The 22,555-nt window shown below is 35.8% G+C and overlaps 1 protein-coding gene across 3 annotated transcripts; it reads left to right on the plus strand.

Moving 5' to 3' along the window:
* The first annotated feature begins 4,698 nt into the window (after nt 1–4,698).
* rogdi (rogdi atypical leucine zipper) lies at nt 4,699–13,218 on the plus strand. Of its 3 annotated transcripts, none has more exons than XM_090166529.1 (10): nt 4,699–4,753; nt 4,942–5,013; nt 5,919–6,001; nt 7,537–7,600; nt 7,680–7,763; nt 9,134–9,244; nt 10,528–10,626; nt 12,120–12,248; nt 12,321–12,404; nt 12,643–13,218. In XM_090166529.1, the coding sequence occupies exons 1-10, from the start codon at nt 4,706–4,708 to the stop codon at nt 12,682–12,684; spliced, it is 816 nt and encodes a 271-aa protein (XP_090022655.1). In that variant the 5' UTR covers nt 4,699–4,705; the 3' UTR covers nt 12,685–13,218. The 3 variants fall into 3 exon arrangements, with proteins under 3 accessions (XP_090022655.1, XP_090022656.1, XP_090022657.1); XM_090166530.1 differs by having other exon boundaries at nt 9,134–9,235; XM_090166531.1 differs by lacking the exon at nt 7,680–7,763.
* The last annotated feature ends 9,337 nt before the right edge of the window (nt 13,219–22,555 follow it).

The following is a 22,555-nucleotide window of genomic DNA, read 5'->3' on the forward strand; positions in this document are numbered from 1 at the left end:
ATATTGTCCCCAATGTAAAAACTATACTAAAAATAATAATCCGCTAGGGGCGCTGACGTCATACACATCTTTTGCTCATAGGTTAACACAGGAACGTCAACGACTGAGATGGCCGCTGTAGCGCGAGAGATGCGCGAGAAATCAAAGTTGGCCGTGGGTGTGCTAACGTCCGACCGACAGTGATGTCAAGTCGCCAAAATTGAAATTTCCCTCACAGGGACTTAAAACTTCCCTTTTTGACCAACATTTTCCCAAGTTTCATTGTTAGCTTTCAGAAAGTGATATTTAACACATAGCGCCTTCTAGATAACCAATATTAAACTATAATTTATATATTTATAATTTTCTATTTATCTAAATACATTTCATTGCTTTATATGTAATAGAATAATTAGCTGAAAAACAGTACGTTATTACACGAAATAACGATTTTTTTACTTTTCCCCATTAGTTTAATCAACAGAGTTAGATGACTAGAAACTAGAAATTATTACTTTAATTATAATTGTTTATATAATTTATCACACTGCACGCGACCACAGTCACCATTCCGAGGGGAAGACGAGTCCTCGAAAATAAAACGAAAAAGTGGAAAGCAAAATTGCAGGGGTGCCAGGTTAATAGAAAACATTAAGCTTTCTTGCTAAAATTACTCTCTTAATTTTCATAAAATTAAATCAATTATTTTAAATATTGTGATTATTTAGATTAGTAACTTCACTTTAAAATCACCCTACGTGGAATTTCCTTAGATTTCGCAAATTTTTAGCCTGATTTCCCTTTTCCCTTTTTGGATTTTTAGGGTTAAAAATTTTCCTAGATCTGGGAAATTTTCCTCGACTAACCATCACTGCCGACCATAGAAATCTCACAGGTTACTAGAATGCTGCCGTGTAACTGGCAAATGGACCAAACGCCGTGGCAGATGATAGTCAGATCTCAGCCAATCAGAGCTGCCAAGAATTTTATGTCATCAGAGAGAATGACGTCACCTATCTCCCGCGATAGTAGCGGAACCAAAGAGGATTATTATCCTCCTTGGCGGAACCACTCTACGGCCTCTCATTGGCTGAAGGTTCAAAACGCCAAGCTCGGCCGCAGGCGGCAGCATTCTAGTTACCTATGAGATTTCTATGCTGCCGACCGACGTCAACCGCGGATTTTGGGGCGTCCTACGGACGAAAGAAAGATCCGAGTGTGACGTCAATCGGATGTCCAAAGGACGATTTTGTGTTTGCTGGGTAGACAATGTGGGTTTAAGAAACAGCGTTGCCAGATCTGAAATTATCGTATCTAGGCCAAAAAATTATCGTACATTTCTTTTTAGAAGTCAATTTGACATAAAACAATTATACATTGTTTAGTATAACATATTTAAAACTATTTTAAATACCGTTAATTACATCCAATAATATAGTAAAATATCCTAAGCAAAGTATTGATCTGTTCTATTTAAAATATTTTTATAAATTAAACTTTTTATTTTCCAACTTACGGCTTTCTTTTACAAACATTAATTTTAGGCAAAATTTGCCCAGTGAGGCAGAGCAAAGGGACAGCTATTAAATAAAAAATGCTTTTATCAAAGCAGTTGAAAGGTTGGATTAAGGGGGAGTAGTTGAGATCTATGAAGGCGCAGATATTGAAAATGTTTTAAGTTTAAAGAGTTTTGTTTTTGGAATTTTCAAAAGCGAAATATATTTCTAAAATAATTTCCATCGATTTTCCTCACCTTTTATATATTTTAAAACCCTTCCCTTAAATTTGAGCCTTGAAACTGTAACAGTAAACTGAGAAAATTTTTAATTGTGAAGGATTACCTGTAAAATGACAGCATTTATCTTCTATATACACATATAAAGTAGTGTAACTCAAAAAGCATGGGTGACGTCAAGAACGACGTCGTATCACGTGACACTGAAATCACTGTATAAATACATATATAACAGAAACTGAACTAGAAAAAGTCATAAATAAAAGAGATTTGCAATAATTTTAATCAAGAGTGACGGTGTTCAAGTTAACAGAGAAAATTTTGATGTAACTACTAACTATAGCTTCTATTTTCACAATCAACAGATGACATTATCTTCCTATAGAGAGCCTGCAAGTGCAAAGAGAGCCGTGTGTCTTGCCCTGTGGCTTAGAAAAGATAAGTCATTGTTTTTCTTCCAATAACAATAAATTCTAATAGGCCTTTCTTGAAAGAAACATGGCGTTTTAATGTAACTCTTAAGTCTCTTTTTTTACTACCAGCGCTTACTCGACTTGTGCACGGCCAACTTAGATATACTCGCGTACTCGCACATAGAGGCCAGCTAGCTTTATTTAGCGCCCATGTTAACTAGCGTATAAAAAATTTACGATTTACCTCGCTTATCGCCGCTTGGAGCGCTAGTAAGAGGGAATGCCTCTCCAATGCTATTCTATGGGGAAATATTTTTTAAAGTGGCTTATCTATTAAATAACTTTTTGTAATTTTCGCGTTGTTTTCCGAAGCTGAATTTTAAATATAATTAAAAGTGATTTTCAAAGATTATTTTAAAACCAATTTCATAATTTTAGACCGGTTTGTTCACTCACAATCTTTTTCTAAAATCGGTACAAATTTTAAGGCGGAGAAATTCACCAGAAGAGAGTTAAGCCTAATATCTGTATTTTAGCGCGAATAATGATGCGATATTTGAAACTGTAAAACTGAAAACCAAAGGGACTTATTAAAACAAATTTAAACAAGTTTAAATTAACAACTTCAACACTTACAGAAGTTTTTTTTAATTCCAGTTCGGAATAACCTTGGATTCATAATAATATGTTATTATTAATCCAAGATTTCTGCAAGTTGACGACATTCATGGATTTTTTGACTCCCCTTACAAGGCTTAACTCTCTTCTGGTGAATTTCTCCGCCTTAAAATTTGTACCGATTTTAGAAAAAGATTGTGAGTGAACAAACCGGTCTAAAATTATGAAATTGGTTTTAAAATAATCTTTGAAACTCACTTTTAATTATATTTAAAATTCAGCTTCGGAAAACAACGCGAAAATTACAAAAAGTTATTTAATAGGTAAGCCACTTTAAAAAATATTTCCCCATAGAATAGCATTGGAGAGGCATTCCCTCTTACTAGCGCTCCAAGCGGCGATAAGCGAGGTAAATCGTAAATTTTTTATACGCTCGTTAACATGGGCGCTAAATAAAGCTAGCTGGCCTCTATGTGCGAGTACGCGAGTATATCTAAGTTGGCCGTGACTTGTGTGGAGCTTCAGATTTTCATTAAGCATGCCAAAACTGTATAAAGCTCCGTGTTGTTATGTGTAATTCTACCATGGATTAATGAGGTTAATGATTCTACTTTAAACGAAAAGTTTAAAAATGCAGACTATGATAGATAGAAATAAGTATATGACATATATAACATCAATTAAATTCATCAAGATAATTAGCTAACATAAAACGTTGCCAACTCCTTTAACCGTTTAATTTCTTTTATATTCATACAACATTTTTAATTTAACATAAAAAAGTAAATTAATTAGGTTATAACTCATTACGAGCAGACATGGGCAAAATTGATAGTGATATTTAGAGATACACTCTCACTCAAAAGTGAGAGTGGAACTGAATTAAAAATTTCACTCTTTGCCACTCTCGCTTTTCGTTACTCGCCGAGTGCACTCTTCCGCAAAGAGTGAGATTGCTCAAGGTCACCAATTTCACTCTTATTCTTGGCGGGAAATTTGAATTCGGTCCAAAAAGTATATTTTAGCCTCATTTGCCGTTAATAGATGGCAGCACGCTCTCCAGTTAAGTCATTAAATTAAATTTAAATTCAAAATTCCCGCCTTCTTTTAATAGTCTTGAAAACTGATAAGAGTGAAGGAGCTGACCTTGACTACCTTCACTCTTTTCCCGCGAGCTCACTCGGCGAGTGACGAAAAAGTGAAAATTCCACTCGTAAAGAGTTTTTTGTTAGGGAGTGGAGTGAGAAAAGTGAGAGGCGAAAATCACTAGCACAAATTCACTCGGAGTTTTGCCCAACTCTGATTACGAGTAATTTGCAAAATAAATCTGCACGAGCTAGTTACAACAACGTAGCAGACGTCTATCGGATTGAAAATCAACGCAGGAAGCCCAGAAATAAGCTTTTCATTTGAAAAATATGGTGCCGTATCAACTATCAAGCAATGTAGCCTACCTCGTATTTTTGTCTTTTTCTTTCTAGATTTTGGTCATACAGCCCTATTAATTTATCCACGGCTAAATGCGTGTGATTTTAAAATTGGTTTAAATATTTCGATTAGAATAGAAAAAATTCAGAACTAAACTCGCGTACTCATTTACAATTAAAAATTTTCTCAGTTTACTGTTACAGTTTCAAGGCTCAAATTTAAGGGAAGGGTTTTAAAATAAATAAAAGGTGAGGAAAATCGATGGAAATTATTTTAGAAATATATTTCGCTTTTGAAAATTCCAAAAACAAAACTCTTTAAACCTAAAACATTTTCAATATCTGCGCCTTCATAGATCTCAACTACTCCCCATTAATTCAACCTTTCAACTGCCACGGCCAACCGAAATCAAAGTTGGCCGTGCAACTGCTTTGATAAAAGCAAAATTATCTCTGATAAAAGCATTTTTTATTTAATGGTCTATGGAGTTCACACACGGACTGTAAATTTTAGTCCATGGTTCACAGCACCTATGTGTGAAAATATGGCCGACGTTGAAACGGAGGAGCTGCTTATACTGGTATTTAATTTTACGTTATTTTTATATATTCTTGATTGTTTTAGTATTTTCTTTTACTTAATATTACTTTATAATCTCTTAAATACATAATTTCGTATTAAAATACTTCATTATCATTGCAAAATTTCTCCACGAATTTTAGCTTTAAGCCTTTGTTGGTTTATTACACGTTTAGTTCGTTTTTACAGAGAAAAGAATTTGAATGGTTGCTCAATGAAGAGGTTACAGTGATATTAAAACAAATTCAAAGCCTTATTTTGGTAAGCATCTTAAATATTTTAGTAGAAATAGATTCAGTGATGGTTTCCTTTTATATCAATGTCACATTTGTTGCCATTTCATCATTCATTTTTAAATCGACAAAACTTCCCCATGAATGAGAAATGGCTGCAAATTATCTATTAATCTGGTTATTATACCCAAAGTTAACCATTTAGCAATAGCTACAATGTAAGCTGGATTTTATCTATGCATCCCCCTCATTCTTGTGTATACTCCCTCTATATAAATTGAAAGTGTTCTCTCCACCATGGCAGCGAGAGAGAGACGACAAATTCGCAACAGTAGAAAATATTGCCACTGAGACCGCCATCTTCTCTCTCAAATTACAAGCGTAGAGAAGTGTATGGGTAGGAGCCATTTTGTGTTTGAGGGTTGACAAAGTGTTAGAGTTGAATATTCTGTTCTATAATTAGCTCTGAGAGTTCGTTCTTCCTTTTGAGGAAATTTTTGTGGTACTCTGCTGAGGTGTTCATATATCAGTAAACCAATAACATATTAACATAGATTAGATTTGGGCAAGAAATGAAAGAAGGGGGATAAATCTAATGACTTGTCATTCTATGTTTTTAAATTACTTTTCCCACTAATTATAATTTCAAACTGCCTGGAGCCTTATTTAGTTTTGTAGTCTTTAACATTGGAAATATCGAATTATGTTGTGGTATATATGGCAGAATGTGTCATAATGTATGCCTCATTAAAGTTGTATTTTGTATATTCTTCTAAAAAAAGAAAAACCTTCTATAAGAAAAGGAAAATCTAATTAAAGCTCTGGAAATAAAAGTTTTGAAGTCATATGAGGGTCAAACTTTCGTTCAATTTAGATTTTTATTTTATGTTCTAAATGGCTTTTTGGATCTTAATAGTTTGTGTTTGTTCCCAGGAGTGCTGTCGGAGGTTTCCAGTTTCCTTATCAAACATTGAATCTCTTGTGAAAACTGAAAAATTCATCATAACAAATTCTAGGTAAGAATTTATGAAGTTTTTCTGTTTAAAGTACAGCACAAATGGAAATAATTTCAAAATTTAAGTTTAAAATCCCACTGATATGTGTTTCCCAACTAAGATTTCTTATCATTTTTGGAAATGAAATGTATAATTTTTTCAATCCTAAGGACCAAAGATAAGTGTCTTATCACTACAGACTATCAAGTACTTATATACTCATCCACCCATCCATGTGCTTGGGTACTGTACCAATAACAAATTGTTTACTGGGTCAAAGCTTCTGATTTAATATGATAAAAATTGGAAAAATACGCGACCTGCCAATACATTATTTACAAATGAGATTAGTCATCTTTGTGGGCTGCTTTTAAATTCCATTGTTAGCAAAAGTCCATGCCAGTGGAAAATATTGGAAAAATTGCTAATAGTGGCAAATATTAATAATACATATCGCTAATTAAACAATATTGCAAGTAAAATGCTCAAAACAAACAGCTTTTTTGAAAATTTTAAACTACTTAAAAGTTATATTTAAATTATCAAGAGTACACCAAAATAGTCCAAGTTCAAGTTGGATTGCTTATTCTTTAATTGGATCTGATATCCCTTTAGTAAAACTTCTATTTTCCAATATTTGCCTCATTGCCCAATAAACTAAATATTGTCCAGGGCATTTTTTCACTATTTCCATACTATTTGCCACCTTGGTTTTTCCACCTCAGAACGCTTAAATTTTGATTCCAATGTTATTTTCTTCGTCTTCTGTGGTACGCTGTATCAATGACAGAGAAAGCAAAAATCCAGTGCTTGCGAATCTTAATAATTATTTTTAATGTTTAATGGTTTCAGAGCTGTTTGAGATTTTAAATGGACAAAATGTGGTAAAAATTACGTTGAGCTCTAAAATAGTTATGTATTGAACAGCCCATTTTAAAACTATTTCGACGAGGTTTTTATAGATTTTATCAAAGTAGTTCTAATAATTAGATGTTTCACCTGTACCTTTAAATTAAACTTTATAATTTTTTTAAAAAAATTTGATTTCTATCAGTGATTTAATAGAAAATCGTGTAATACACTTATGATATTTTAATTTAGCAAGACAAAAATAACCTTTTTATATGAATTTTCCTCAAAGAAACATTTTTTTGCCAAATAGACTAGTATTAAAATAGTTTTTTATACGTTTTGGCACCTAAATTAAAAATATCACAAACAAATCGAACATCAGAGAAAATGGAAAAAAAAAATTAAATCCCTTTCCAGTGTTGAGTGTAGAAGTTGACCCCCCTTATTTTTTAAAAAGTTTGAAATGTACTCATATTTTTAAATATGGTAGAAATATTTCATAGTTATTTTAAATATGCCCCATTAAGTATCTTACACCCATACACGGATTACATAAGATTTTCTTTTACGAATATGGTCTCTAAAAGGGTCTTGTGAAAGTGAACACTTGACTCAAAAGTACACTAACAGTTATAGCTTGTCTGTGATAAGCTCCAAAGTTTCAAATAAAATTTACCAAATTAATATTTCATTCTGGTTATTAGTCCATCTGCCCAAGATCATATTAAAGTAATAGCGACATTGTGTGGAGACAATGTTAGTCATGCCGTGAGTATTGTTATTCTGTTTCGTTATAGTTTTGTACAAATTATTTTCAAAGGGCTCATTAGAAATAAAATATTTCTAGGACATAAACCTACGACTTCATAAACACATTGTTCCTGGACATCGTACAATTGTACAAAATGACCAACAGTGGAAATTGCAACAGGTGCCGTGTTAATGATTTTTAATATTCTTATTTTTCTAAGAACCTAGTAATGTGAACTTCAATCGTAGATTAGGAAATGTTTCACAAGAACATCGCAAGGGTAAGATTTGGTCCGTAAAATGTCTCGCTTCGAGATGGTGCCAGGTGTTACAAAAACTAAAAATAACAAGCATGTTCTTCTATTTTACTCTAGCTATCACTGATTTTAAGCTGTTATGGGTATGTTATTTGAAGTACAATGTGTTTACGTACTCAGTTTGGATTAACAGCTTTGAAAGTCGGTCAGACTTAGACCTAAGGTGGTGCCTTGGGTATTGTCCTAGCTGATTATTGTTATTTTTAATGGTATATAATTTGTTTTTAATATTACATTTCTAAACTTAAAATCTTTAGGGTTTTTGAAAAACAGCAACCATTCCGCAAGATCCTAATATACAGGGAAAAGTGTAGAACGGAGTGCTTGGTAACATTTGTGAAACATTTCTTAGTCTATGCTGCAACTAGATAGCTTAATACCCAAAGTCATGAACATTAATTCTCTTCTAAAATCAATTACTTTTTAACTTTACATCATAAATAGTGTTGCATCTTGGACAAATTGTTACTGGACGTGAAACCAATTGGTGAGCTTGGTGCTTTTACGGCAGCGTCGCTGGTAACACCGTAGTGTCAAGTATTGGAAAGATTTCTATCCAAATATTAAACACGTGCCCAATATTAGAGGACGACGTTAGGCCTAATGTTCTTAGCTCATCACTGCCTTCAAAGCTTACACCTTTATTTCCATTTGGACTACACATTTTTAAATTGATAATCTATTTAAACCTTCACACAAACTATTTATGCAAGAACATTTAAGCAAACTTAATATTTAAATTAAATCATTACCGTTTCATTTTTATTGCAATAAAATTTTACTGAATAATCTAAAGCCTATGGATTGCAGGTCAATCATCCGACATTTTTACACATGTGTTTTGTATTTGGATATAAATATTTCGCGATTATCTCGAATGATGGAACCAGGTATTTTGCTTTGGTTTTACAGTCCAGTAATTATTCATCCAACGTTGCACTAGTTGTACAACTCCAAATTTGTAGTATAGTACTATACATTATTTAATGTTTTTCTAGTTACCTTATTTTTTGACTACCTATTTGATTATTTTTCACAGTCTTTCAATTTATTTTCGATTTTACATATAGTAAAGGAATTATTACTTTATTTTAAAAAAAACAGCGGGGTTAACAAAAACTAGTTTTACCAGTAAACAAAAAATAGCTGAGATAGTTGAATTGATTTCCAAATCTGGAAAAACTTTGCCAACCCTATTTTGAAATGGTTGGTTAATTAGAGCAAATATTTTTAGATACAAGATGCTGGAAACCATCTTTTGGGTGCCTTGCAAGTTTTTGATACTCACCGACTTGATAACGCGAGTGGGAAATTTGATTTTCACTCAGCTGATGAGGTGATACAGGTTTGTCTGGTGCTGTGATGGCTGTTTTTATCTCTTCTCTACGTTCTTCCTTCTCTTACTACACACATACTGTTACACCTTAATTAGTTTCGTTGTGAACTTGATTGTTGGTAGATATATAGGATCAAGACTTCTATTTCGTAAAAGCGCCATTTTACTTTTAACTTTTATTTTTTTTGAGTAAAAAATAAATAGTATGGTAATAAGCACTTTGTTGGAGTGTCATACACCCCATTTCTTTGCTAGCGTTGGTGGTAGAATATCTTTTTGGCTTACAGAGGATAGTTCTGGCACTGTTATTTAGTTGGAATTGTAGTTTGTTAAGATCGGTGTCTGAAGCGTTGTTATAAAATATATCTGCAGTCTAGAATTGATTGCACTAATGCATTATATAGTATGCAAAGTGTTTCTTATTGAAGGTTTGACGAGAAGGACTTGACCAACCACAATTTAATAAAGCTCTATTTTAGTGAAATTCTCATTAAAACGTTCACCCCTCTGAACTGCGATCTCAGAAATTACTGAACTATGGACCCCAAAAACAATGCCCTAAAAGCATAAAAGTAGTGAATTATGCAAAATTTAAAATTTATTGACTTAATGTATCATTTTAAAATACTCTTCCTAACGAATTTGTCAGCCATGACATTAAGCCACCCATGGTTGTCACGCGATTATTCGTCACATAGGATCGTCTGCTCTTTGGCCTTTGTGAGCTATGACTTAAGAGTAATGTCATGACTGCTGTTTGTAGATGGGGCTTAGCTATGACGTAGGCTTCATACGCACAGAGCAAGGCACTGAATAGCAAAAATTGGGCAATACATATAATTAGTCCAGACGTAATCTCACAAATATTAATTAGAAATTTGTTAATTACTTTACATTGTGAACAAATTTTATTGGTATGATATCCTTATTTTTATTGAAAAATTCCAAACAATTGCTTTTACTAATATTCCGTCTTGTAGTTGTCTTTCACGTGAACAACCAAGTATGGGGTTTTTATAAACCAGGGTAATACAAGACTATAATACCTAGTTTTAAGTTGGTCTGAAAGCTAGTTTCACCCAATAAAATTTGATAGAAACTCACTTTGACTATGAAATACCAGTAACATATATTTAAAAAATTTCACATAATTTCCCTTCTTTCTGAGCCTGTTTTTGACTTTGCTTTAAATGTAGCTTGTAGCATGCTCAAATTGACACAATTTTACTAACATGGTAAAGCAAAACATAAGTTTGATATTAATGTAGTAAAAATTAAAACTTTTTCTCCAGATGGTTAACAACTTAATGGGCTGCCTTCAACGTGGTCGTGAAAGCCTTATTATGCCCAAAAAGAAGAGAATTGATGAACTGCAGCAGAGTCGAAATATGGTATGCTCGTCTATTCAGTTAGAATTTTAACTATTTCTAGGAAATAACATTAAATGAGTATGTAGGGTTTAATTTGTTAATTTGGTAACACCACTCTCTCAGTATTGACAATGTTGACAAAAAACCCAGTCTTGTCTAAATGTGCCTGCTTTTTAACCTCACCTCTAGTTATAGAGGGATTGAGGCTGTTATTTTCACTCTTGATGTTATTGATGGTGGTGGCTTTGAATACACTGGGGCGCGTAAGTCCCTGCAAAACGGTTAATTCTCTTCGGTGGTGCGTGCGAATGATTCCATTAATTACAGCATTTGATCGGTATTAGTTTCCTCTATCTAACTATACTAGTACTGAACCGTTATTGTTGATCAAAGGGGGTTTTTTCATCCCTGAATAAAAATGTTACGCATAAGTCCCTGCGAAACAGTCAATTTATTTGTCAGTGACCACTGAGGCGACTAATATAAACGATACGTCCATGAATGGGGTATCAAAAACACTCAGGTGTGATAACCTTTTGGGCCCTTGATTGACCAGAGGTGAGGCTGCTATTATGACCCTTGCCATCTTGTTTATGAATGCTGCCAGACTATCTACCTAGTTAGTAGAATGTATCGTCTTCCCTATATTGCTCAATTTATAAATGCTGAACTTGTTTGAGGGTAGTTTTCACTTGTTTTGGCCTTTCAAGTAAGGTAGCCACAGAGCATAGACAACAAAAACTTGCTTATTAATTGGCGAATTGATGTGTTTTTAATTTGGTGGATATTTTTACTTCTTTTGGGATAATAGTTGGTAAGCCCTCAATGCAACTCCCTACACTAATTATTACTGTTAACCTCAAAAAATGTTACCAATATGGTAAACCGTAGAATTTGGGGTGGAGAGGGAATTTGCGAAATCCACTTAGGAGTTGCTCAGAGTTTTCACCCAGTACCACAAGCTGGTATTGAACCCGGCTACCAGGGCCGTGCTTAGAGGTCACGCGGCCAAGGGCGAAATGCATGGGCGAAACTGATTGTAGCGGCCCTCCGGTATATACATCCCTATGGTAAAATTTTAGAGGCCCTGGGCAACCGCCCGGCTCGTCACCCCCTAGGCACGGCCCTGGGGCTGCTTTAGTTGCAAGATAAAAGTTATAAAATGAGTAAGCCTCCCAAATTTGTGATAAGGAAGCTAGTGTAGCCAGTTGACGTCATTTTACTTATTCTACCCTTTTGAAACAGTTCAGGTTTGAAAAATAAGTGGATTATTTAAACTAGCTGGTTTTGATACTAAATGTGTACACTTTTTACTCTACTTTTAATTCGCTTACCTCATTAATGGAGCAGTTCCACATTTGACTTTTTAAGTAGACGATTATGACTTAACATATACCGAAAGCAGATTACTTAAACGTAAGCGAATAGTTTGGTTTATGGGAGAAAGTGTACATCCATAGTTTCATAATGAGCATATTCTCATGTTATAATCTTATATTTGTGAATGTTTTTAGCAAAATCTTCAGCCTCCATTACCAGCAGATTTAGCTGTCAGTTTTTATATCCAGTCTCACAAATTGATATTTGCTGTATATCACATTCAGTATGATATCCATGGGCAAAAGAAATTTGACTGTTTCCAAGTAAAGACGACTGAATATTTTTAATTCTAACTTCTGTGTGAATTTATATATTAATATATCTATCATTTAAAGGCAGAGTCCTCAGTTCCCTGGTTAAGTGAAGCTTTGGTTCTTTTCACAGTTGCTTTGCAATTATGTCAGCAACTAAAAGACAAGGTACATTACGTTGCTATTAATATAGGACCTGAGGGGCTAACCACTTCCTAAAATTCTGTACACTTATTACAGGCATATGAAACTGAGTACAATGCTAATTTTGTAATCAGTTACGTAATCACTTTAGTACAGTCAAAGCTGCAAGTTTGTGCACCGATTATGGGGAGTTATCAGCCCCTCGATAGGACCAAAAACCAAACATCATTTAAAAATTTTTCACGTTGATTTTTTCTTTCAGGTAGCTGTTTTCAGCCAGTACACAGAACTCAATGCAGTGTGAGACGTAATATATCCTATTTAGTTCCCAGCCATATCGTAAATGTTAATTACAAATAGTAATAATTAGAGTTGTTGTGCCAAAGAGTATTGTTTTTTTCTTCAATAAATGCCATATTTATTTTTCTAATTTAATTTAAGTGATATACATATTTAAAATTACGTTACTTTTATAAATTGGAGTCACAACATCAGCAATAATCATTAATTTTAATTTAATGATTCATGCCTGTAGGCTGTAGCATTTGTAAGAAATGTTGCAGTATAGATATTGTTCCATAGTCATTTTATATTTTATAATACTGATATAATGTAAGACACGTTATTAGCCACTGCCTTAGTGATTGAAGAACATTTATAGGTAGCTAAACACATTAAAAGGTACAGAAATGAATTTATATATCTAATTTCCCCTGTTGCATAAATTTGTAATATGCACAATTTGTTACTGGTACTTTACATTCAAAGTTACACTTGGTATTGTTTCTTTATATTCTTTGTTATTGATTTTGTGTGTAATAAAAATATAGATAATGAATTTTTCTTATTGAAGCGTTATCTTGAATATTTAAGTCAACTAAATGCTAATGAAGAAGTTAGAAGTTATATTCAGGGTATAAATAGAGGTAGCACTTGCTAAATAAGCTTAAATGACAAACTGATATGTTCACAAAATATGATTGTTGCTTAAATTGTTGAAACATTTTCCATTTATCTGTCGATCGGTATTCCAGAGTTGAAAAGGAACACGCGATCTCGATACTTCGATCGGTCGAAATCGGCAGATAAGTTATGAGCGATCTCAGAGCGCTAGAGAGCAATAAAAGGAACATTAATTAATCAAAGGGGGCTCCAAAGTTCGGTGGCAAAATGTGTGTAAAGTCAGTAAAGTGCGAAATTTACGGTTGATTCTGCCCGCCTCTGCCACAGCATTGCCAGATTCCGAAAGCCCGGTTATCGTACAGAGCTACGATATGGATCGTATTTTCAAAATTGAAATCGTACGGCTCCTCAACCCCCTCTATTAATGAAAACTCCCTGAAAATAGGCACAAATGTTTTGTGACCAGGAATTTTTCTTTTAAATTTATATAAAAAGATTTAAAAATAAATAAATTTTACGATGTATGGTGTAAGGAAACGTATGTAAATTATAGACCAATGGTTTTATTAGTTTTATAATAAACCAATGGTTTTAGTAGTTTTATTATAGACCAATAGTTTTAATAGTTTTGTTATAGACCAATGGTTTTTTAGTTTTATCATATGTAACATAATCACTCATAAGTATGCCATAAAAGCATTTTCTTTAATGAAACCTTGTTCACGGGATATGTCGTAAATTACGTCACTTAGAACTCCGTGATGAAATACGCGTCATCAACTTTATTGATGGGAAACGGAAGTTAGTGAGAGAGAATTCCTCTCGCGTTTCTGGCTTTGCCCATGTCAAGCAACTCTGCTCTGCCAAGGCAGAGTGAGGGTTTGGGGGGGGGGGATGAAAAGCATGCTCATTTTTCTTTTTTTTTGCCACCGAACTTTGGAGTCCCTTTAATCAGAGCAGATCCGTGCAAGAAAATGAATGGAACATGAAAAGTTAATCGGGGCGATCTTGGAGCGCTGAAGAACCGTCAAATGGAACACGCTATAAAACTAACAACTTGCCGATGTAATTCGTCAGTCAAAAGACAGCGGAAAGATACTACATTAGCAATACTACAGTCAAGCTTTTGTTGGGCATAGACACAATAGCAAAGTATTTGAATGAAAAATGCTAGACAGCAATTAAAAATAATTATCCTGTTATTAACTTGGTTTTGCGAGAAATTCCACTTTAAGAAACGCATTATCTCCAAAAAGCTGTTTTCGCGAAAAATCGCTTTTTGTGATTTTTATAAAAAAAAAAGAAAATTAAACTAACTAGAAATGAGGAAATTAGTTGATTTGGGGTATTTTTTAACGAAGATTCCGAATATGACATTACCAATGACTTAAATTACTTGGATGTTTGAATAATGCGACATAATGCGTTTTGAACATCCCCAAAAGAACAAAATACTGCGCAGAAACGTATTATAAACACATAATGCGTTTCTGCGCAGTAAATTCCAACTCCTGAGTCAAAACAGAAACGCATTAAATTCAATTTGTTGCATTTCTAATTATAATCGGACGATTCCACAAAAATCGTGTTTGTCAGAGTACCTAGGCTTAGTTATAAGTTAATTTTAGAGGAAAATAATCAAAATAATTAGTAAAGAATAACTTAAGTAAAGTCACTATCTTAACATTATAAATATATTATCATAAGTTAAATTTTTTGTTGTTTTCTGGAAGCTCCATCCAAAATAATCTATGAATCACGGGGATTCAACAAATAATTTCCTCAATTAGTTTAGCTTTCTTGGAAGGATTAATTGCCCATTGAAAAGTAGTCGGAAATGAAGGAAAAACATTTAAATATGACGTTTGCATGAAGTTCCATCCCTTTGGCGCAACTATGCCCCCTCTAAGCGCAGGTATGCCCATTGAAAAGTAGTCGGAAATGAAGGAAAAACATTTAAATATGACATATACATAAAGTTCCATCCCTTTGGCGCAAGTATACCCCCTCTAAGCGCAGGTATGCCCATTGAAAAGTAGTCGGAAATGAAGGAAAAACATTTAAATATGACGTTTGCATGAAGTTCCATCCCTTTGGCCCAAGTGTGCCCCCTCTAAGCGCAGGTATGCCCATTGTAAAGTACTCGGAAATGAAGTTAAAACAATTTATTATCAAGTTTTATTATTGAAATTAAATTAAATCATTTTAAAGTAATTTTAACTGAATAAAAATGTCGGTAAAATGGATAAACATTCAAAACCTTACGCGAAAATGAAGCTAAAACGCTTTGTATAAGCTGGCCAGGTCGATTTGTATAAGCTAGAAAAATTTCTGGCCAAGTTCGCTCCTATCTTGGCTAATAGTATGCCCGGTATGCCCGGTATGCCGGTATGCTTTTTAGTAGGGGCACCAGTGGGTCCTAAAACTAATCGAGAAAGTCTAGCAGACAATGCTATCGCGTTTGAAAAATTTATCGGACCAATTCCAACGTTACGTCCTAAGCAGATGCTTATCTCCTGCACGATAATGCGTTTCTGCGCGCTAATTTTGAAAATTTGGCTTAAAAATGCGTTTTGTCAATTACAATATCTTGAAATCTAGGAGATATAAAAATAAATGGATTTGAAATTAGGAATCAGCGACTTAAAATTAGTATAAAAGGTAGTGAAACGCAAAATCTCAAAATTGGTCGATAATGCGTTTCTGAAATGTAGGGCAGCTTAGTCTGCAAACGACGAGGGTGTTAATTATTCTTTCGAAGGCCAAAAGCTTGAATTTGATTATAAATTGAAAAAAAAGCCAGTTGGTGTCCAAATAGGCCATTACGATATTCAGATAGATCATTACCATTTTATAAGCAAAAAGCTTGAATTTGATTCTAGATTTAAGAAAATACTCCGCTAGACAGTATCCAAATATAACACTACGATGTACAAATAGCCCAATACGATATTCTGATAGATCATTACCCTTTCAAAGTCAAAAGCCAAATGCACCGGACGTTGTCCATATAACGTGTTACGGTGTTCTGATAGCCCGTGACGGTGTCCATTAAACCCGAGACTGGTGTTATTAAGTCATTTAAGAAATTGCTATGGTTCTAAATGCATTGTTTCAAATTCTAAAATGATCCTTTAGAGATTTTTTGGTAGATCTAAATTCAAATAAAAAGGGTATTTGAAATAGAGCCGAACTTCAAATAAATTCCTTGTGTCTGAAATATTATATAAGCTTGAAATAATTTAAAGAATGAATGTAGAACAAAATCAATCCTGAATAGCTTAATATATACGTTCACGGGCTATTTTTTTAATCTAGAATTAAATTCAAGCCTTTAGCCTTCTTAAGGGTAATGAACACCCTCGTGGCTTCCAGACTAAGGAAAATAACATGGTGCCCTTAAAGGGAATGTAACCTCTGGTATTTCTGTCGCTCTCCGAGGGTTCCAATATTGTCCGCTGCCTCCCATGGCTTTTCACAACTGCGGCGCTGATAATCGCTGATTGTGAAGGGTATAAAGTAAATTGATGGGGTCTTTCATAACGAACGCGTTGGAGGTTCTATTCCCTTTAATGTAGGTTTTATGGCAAAACCAAGCTAGATAACAGGATAATTATTTTTAATTCCGGCTTCTGACATTTTTCATCCAGACTTAGTTGCTATTTTGTCCTTTAACAGCTTGAACGTACTAATGTTGATGTTGTGTCTTTCCACTGTCTTTTGAATGACGAATTACATCGGCAGGTTGTAACTCTGAGTACTTTATTTAATACTGGTAACGTCCTCCTCGACGAAACTGCCGACGGCAATTCAGATTTTGAAAATGTGGTAGCTTGCGGTAATACAATATTTTTTGTCGTTAGTGAGAAATAATAGCAACAGGTTATAGTGTATTTCTTATGAATTCTTACCCCTCGAAGGGTTTTTGCTACATTACTTAACTTATTAGTTAATTACTTATCTAAGTTGCTCGGATCCCTTCCGTAAACTGCAACCTTGAACCTCTTCGTGGTGGAAGGGATTAACAGGTGGGGAAGCAACTCCCCACGCTGGATAATCAAGGCTGTGTGGTACCGAGGAAACGAAAATGCGGTATAGTTAACGATCCCCTCGGGGTACCAGGCGACACCCCATTGTATTCTAGCCTTCCACCCGGTTATAGGATTAAGGTGTGGTGACTTTAATTTCCTCCTTACTTGTGGGATCTTTCATGAATTCCAACAATAAAAACCAAAAACCATCGAGCAAGGGTATGTCTTTGACAGCACCTGGCTCTAAACAGGGGAAGGGTGTATCTTTGGATGCTACCCTCCCTTTAACAAGCTTAGGTCATGGGCTAGTCTCGGACGATTCCGAGCCCAAATTGTTAGGGTCTGTCTCCGGCAGTACTCAGCATTTGGAGCAAGGGTCTACCGAAGACAATAATCAGACTAAGGGAAGCAAGATAAGTGCTTCCAAGGCTCGCAATAGTAAGATAAACGAGCGTCGCAAGGCTCTTAGGAAGTTGGCAGAAGACTCTGGAAAAGGTAACTCCTCTTCCAACAAGAGACCAAGAGAGTCTTAAAAAGACTACAAACTCTCAACAACTGGCAGGCAAAAGGTCTAAACCTCAGACCTTCAGTGAAGCTGTCGGTTAGACGCGAATGGCCATCATAAAAGATGGCTTTCCCTCGGAACTGTTTAACTGAGCAGTAAATAGGCACCATTCAGCTTGGAGTTCTGGAGAGGCTAGATGGGATACCCTCGGGTAAAAATCTTCCTCGATTCTGGCACTTCCAGCTGAGGGGGGTGCCTTAATTGACCTCAATGAACAGGTTCTTCAGGGAACAAGGCTTTTGTTAAAAAAGCCAGTCACCCGCCGAAACCTTATAAGGTCGCTCTCCGTACAAGGGACGTCTGGAAGCAGAACCCTAAAGTCCTAAGGAGTCTTCAAAATTTCAATGGGGCGTTAAACACCAACTGTTGGAAGGTGCTTAGCAAGGCAGAGGAACCGACTGTCTTCAAGGAGGCAGGATCGAAATAAATTTAAAATATTTAAATTGTAAACTATTCAGACGAAAGAGGGTTACATTTCAAACATTTTAAACTGTAGCTTACATGTAAGAAAATGCCGAATTTTAGCTATTTTTAGTGGTGGTTTTAACTTATGACAATGACCTTTGACCTTTTTACAACATTATAGTTTAAGACGATATGTATAATAAGAACAACACCTCATTTGTTGATTTTGGTTCGGTAGTTTTGGGGCTATATGCGATTAAAATTGGCGGCCATTTTACAAGATCACTGATTTCCACACGATTCAAAATCTTTTTTAATGGTCTAATGTAACATCATGCAAAGAGACTTGCTTGTGTACCACTGCTACTTTAGCAACAAAGTTCCTTTAACTCGTGATCTAAACAGTTCTCACACTTTTTGCGAGTAAGAAGTAAGCGATTTCCATGGCAATCAGTAAAACAGATGAAGCCATTCCAAACAACCACTGACGGATGATTGGCATTAGAAACTGAATTGTAGTTTGCTTGGGTATAATAATGGACTCTAATGGGTCGACACGGTAGAGTTTGAATTCTTCAAAGACAAAGTATGGTCGATCCTGTTTAGTCTCCACAAAGCGCGAAACACTGGAAAATTTTATTTTTTTAAAATCAAGTTATTTGAGTAACATCAAGCCAATTTACATTTGAATTTTTGACAAATGAGCGTGATGGGGAACCTAATCTTTCTTTGGACTTAAAACGTCTGGTGCTGTAAAATTAACAACGCTGTGAGAGCGAAACTCACTTCCTGCACAGTTGTGTGAAGGCCCAATAGTATGCCTAGCAGGCAGGCTTTTAAACAATTGGCCCGGTAAATTTTGCATTTTTTGTACGATATACTTACAGATAATCCGATCTCTCTTTGAGAGATGATGAAAGCCTGGAATTTAAAAACAGGCGCCAAGTGGTCAAGAAGTATTCCACTTGTCCCTGATATATTTTATTGCAGAGTTTACTTTGTTTCTGCAACAATGCGTATTGTGAAGTGGTATCCATATAAACTGCCATGGCGCTTACTAACTCGGGGAAATCTTCTGTATTGGCGAACTTCGCTCTCTAAACAACGCTATCATTTCCCGATTTTTTCCTTTCTGTAAATGGAAAGACATTTTGTATAAACCTCCAAAGATTTTAATCTGCTAAAGTGCGATTTTTTAAGCTGCCATTTTTCAATCTTGCCCAACATGTTCTCCTTCCTTAAGTATTACAGTTAGTAGTAAAACACTTCAGCAAACACTTAAGACATCGTCATTACCAGGGCCGGCGGATCGTGTTAATCTCGGGTGGGTAGTCAGACGAAGGTTGGGGGGGGGGGGGGTGGATTTATTGGGCTATGCTACATACAACGATAGGCCTATGTAATACTAATTATGCGAACAAATTCATAAAAGAAATTGATACAGCTAAAATCTACAAAAATTTAGTATTATTCAAATTTATTATTACATCGTATTAATTAAATACATAATAGCAAAAGTAAATAGGGGGAGAAAGTCTGGCACTTGGGTCCAACCGCACGAGGTCTTATTTGAGGGGTAAAATTTTTGGGCTTCGGAAATGACTTCCCCCTCGCCTCTTTACAGGGACACAAAGGTATCGGTTGTACTCCGCCACGATGCAAAATAGTTATATATAAATTATCAACGTCCTATTCCTCTAACTCTGGAGGCAAGTTCCCATTCCCCCCTCTATTTAGTAAGGAGGAGAAAACCCCCCTCGAAATTCCGCCTCTCCCGATTTCACCAAGGCTCAGGGCCGGCTCAAGAATTTTTTTCACCCGGGCAAGGGAGATTTTTGGCGCCCCTCTTACCTTGAAACTAAATTAAACTACCCCCCCCCCTTCTTAAAAAAATTACCATGTCGATGTTATAAATTTACCGTTTTCATAACAATAAATAATCCCTTTGATCACTTTTTATATACTTTGTGTAAACATATTTAATAACTTTTTTATATTACATGGTCATTTTACATGGAGCTTGAAACACTACGTAAGGTGGCAAGAATTATTATGTCCATACTGAATAGTATCACGGTTAATATATGTGAAATAAAAGAATTAAGTTTACAAAGAACCCTTGAGTGAAAGATTTTTAACTCAAGGGTTAGTCTTAGTAAACTTAATTCTTTTATTCCTTACATTAATTGCTTTAACAACTTAATTAAAACACTATTTTGCGGGATTTTTTAAGGCCTACACTTATGAACATTTTAAAAGCTGTCGCTTGCTTTTCTGCTTCAACGGCTTCTCTTCATTTCCTTTTTTTTATAAAAAGAACCAGAATGCTTCTTTTTCTCGGACATCTTAATTCAATTCAACGTGACTCAACTAATATCTATCTAACTAAATCTAATAAATGGTTTTCTGCGCGATAGACTGCTTTGGAACGGTTATATACTATTGGACCGAATCCCATTGAACCGAAAAGTATTTTCGTTTATAGCCCAACATGGCGGAATTCAGTGGAATGGGAAATTTAAATCTGGTTCGTTTTCACTTCGGGTAGGTTAGTTCAGGTTGGGTTAGGTTAGGTTAGGTTAGTTCAGGTTGGGTTAGGTTAGGTTAGGTTAGTTCAGGTTGGGTTAGGTTAGTTCAGGTTGGGTTAGGTTAGGTTAGGTTAGTTCAGGTTGGGTTAGGTTAGGTTAGGTTAGTTCAGGTTGGGTTAGGTTAGGTTAGGTTAGGTTAGTTCAGGTTGGGTTGGGTTGGGTTAGTTTAGGTTAGGTTAGTTCAGGTTGGGTTGGGTTAGGTTAGTTCAGGTTGGGTTGGGTTGGGTTAGGTTAGGTTAGGTTAGGTTAGGTTAGGTTGGGTTAGGTTAGATATGGTAGGCAACTATTTCACGTCGGGTCTTATCAAGGTTATTTTCCAAAATTAAACCCGGAAAATATCAAATTTCAAGGGAAAAAGGTGTAAAAATACACGTCGGTACGAAATAATAAGTATTTAAGACATAGTTTAGTCCAAATTAGATATACTATCGTCACGTAACCTACGATATATAAATATGTATCACTAACGGTATATTGAATGAAAACCGCGCAAAACCCGGTTTTCGGTCGATTGGAATTCGGTTGAATGGTACATTCGGACGAATGGGATTTCGGTCCAATGGTCTACAATCCTTTGGAACTAGCCATCGAAAACGATTTAAATGCATTTTAGAATATTGAATGCAGGTTCATAAGAGCCTAAAAAACAAATTGAAGATGGCCTGCTAGTTAATTTATCATAAAGCTGGATAAACGATCATGAAATAGCAAGTACAATGGGGCACCAACCCTCCGGCTGCTGTCGACTCCGGGCTAGCGGCCAAGACTACCAAAGCTCTCCGCGCCTCCCAGGTGCATACCTCTGTTACGGCGGCTCAGATTGAGGGCCACCTCGTCGACTTGGGTCTTCATACCACTTCTGTCCTGACTGAAACTCGAGCTGATCGCCGGAACTATTCTTCGTTCATCGTATCCCTTCCTGCGCAAGAAGCTCCCCTTGTTTTGGCGCCAGAACGTTGGACCAAAGGAATCACCGTGGACTTCTATCGTTGCAATGACTAGGTCGAACCCGGCTCTCCCTCCTGTACACCAACATCGACTCGCTTAAGACGAAGCGCTACGCACTCCGTGCCTATATTGATACACATCGTCCTCCCTTCATAGCACTCACCGAAACCAAACTAGATGCTACCATATCGTATTTCGAGCTTTCAAGGTCTACCGGAAAGACAGGAACTTACACGGAGGTGGTGTTTGCCTGGCCGTCCACAAGGACCTCAAATCCTACCCATTGGACCTGAAGACTGAAGTCGAAGCGGTCGCGGCCCGGGTGACAATCGGCTCCTCATGTCTCCGTCTCTGCTACATTTATCGGCCACCGTCGGCCACCCTCACGTACCCCAAGATACTTAATTCCCTACTTGGATGTCTTTCCGGGGGGAAGTCCGATCTCATCATCACCAGCGACTTTAACTTTCCCAGTATCGACTGGGTTATGCAGACAAGTTCCTCGTCAGTGGCAGAGAGCTTTCTACATACTCTCCTGGCCTCTCACCTTAACCAACGTGTCACTGAGCCCACCAGGTTACGTTATACAGCTGCCAACATCCTTGATCTGTTTTTTTTCCCGATGACAACATTCTTGAAACTGTCTCCCATCTTCTGGGCATCAGTGACCATGCTTTTCTCCTGCTCAATATTCGTGGGGTCCGCCCCTACCCAGGAATCCTCATAGATCGGTTC

This window comes from Leiobunum rupestre, chromosome 2 (assembly GCF_980474605.1).
Source record: "Leiobunum rupestre chromosome 2, qqLeiRupe1.1.hap1, whole genome shotgun sequence".
In the NCBI taxonomy this organism is placed as follows: domain Eukaryota; kingdom Metazoa; phylum Arthropoda; class Arachnida; order Opiliones; family Sclerosomatidae; genus Leiobunum; species Leiobunum rupestre.

What these genes read in the sequence shown, in the direction of transcription:
- rogdi (XM_090166529.1), top strand. Translation starts at nt 4,706, where the DNA reads ATGTGTGAAAATATGGCCGACGTTGAAACGGAGGAGCTGCTTATACTG. An exon ending in AAATTCAAAGCCTTATTTTG is followed by an intron (nt 5,014 to 5,918) that starts GTAAGCATCTTA and finishes GTTTGTTCCCAG; the next exon opens with GAGTGCTGTCGGAGGTTTCC. An exon ending in GTCAGCAACTAAAAGACAAG is followed by an intron (nt 12,405 to 12,642) that starts GTACATTACGTT and finishes TTTTTCTTTCAG; the next exon opens with GTAGCTGTTTTCAGCCAGTA.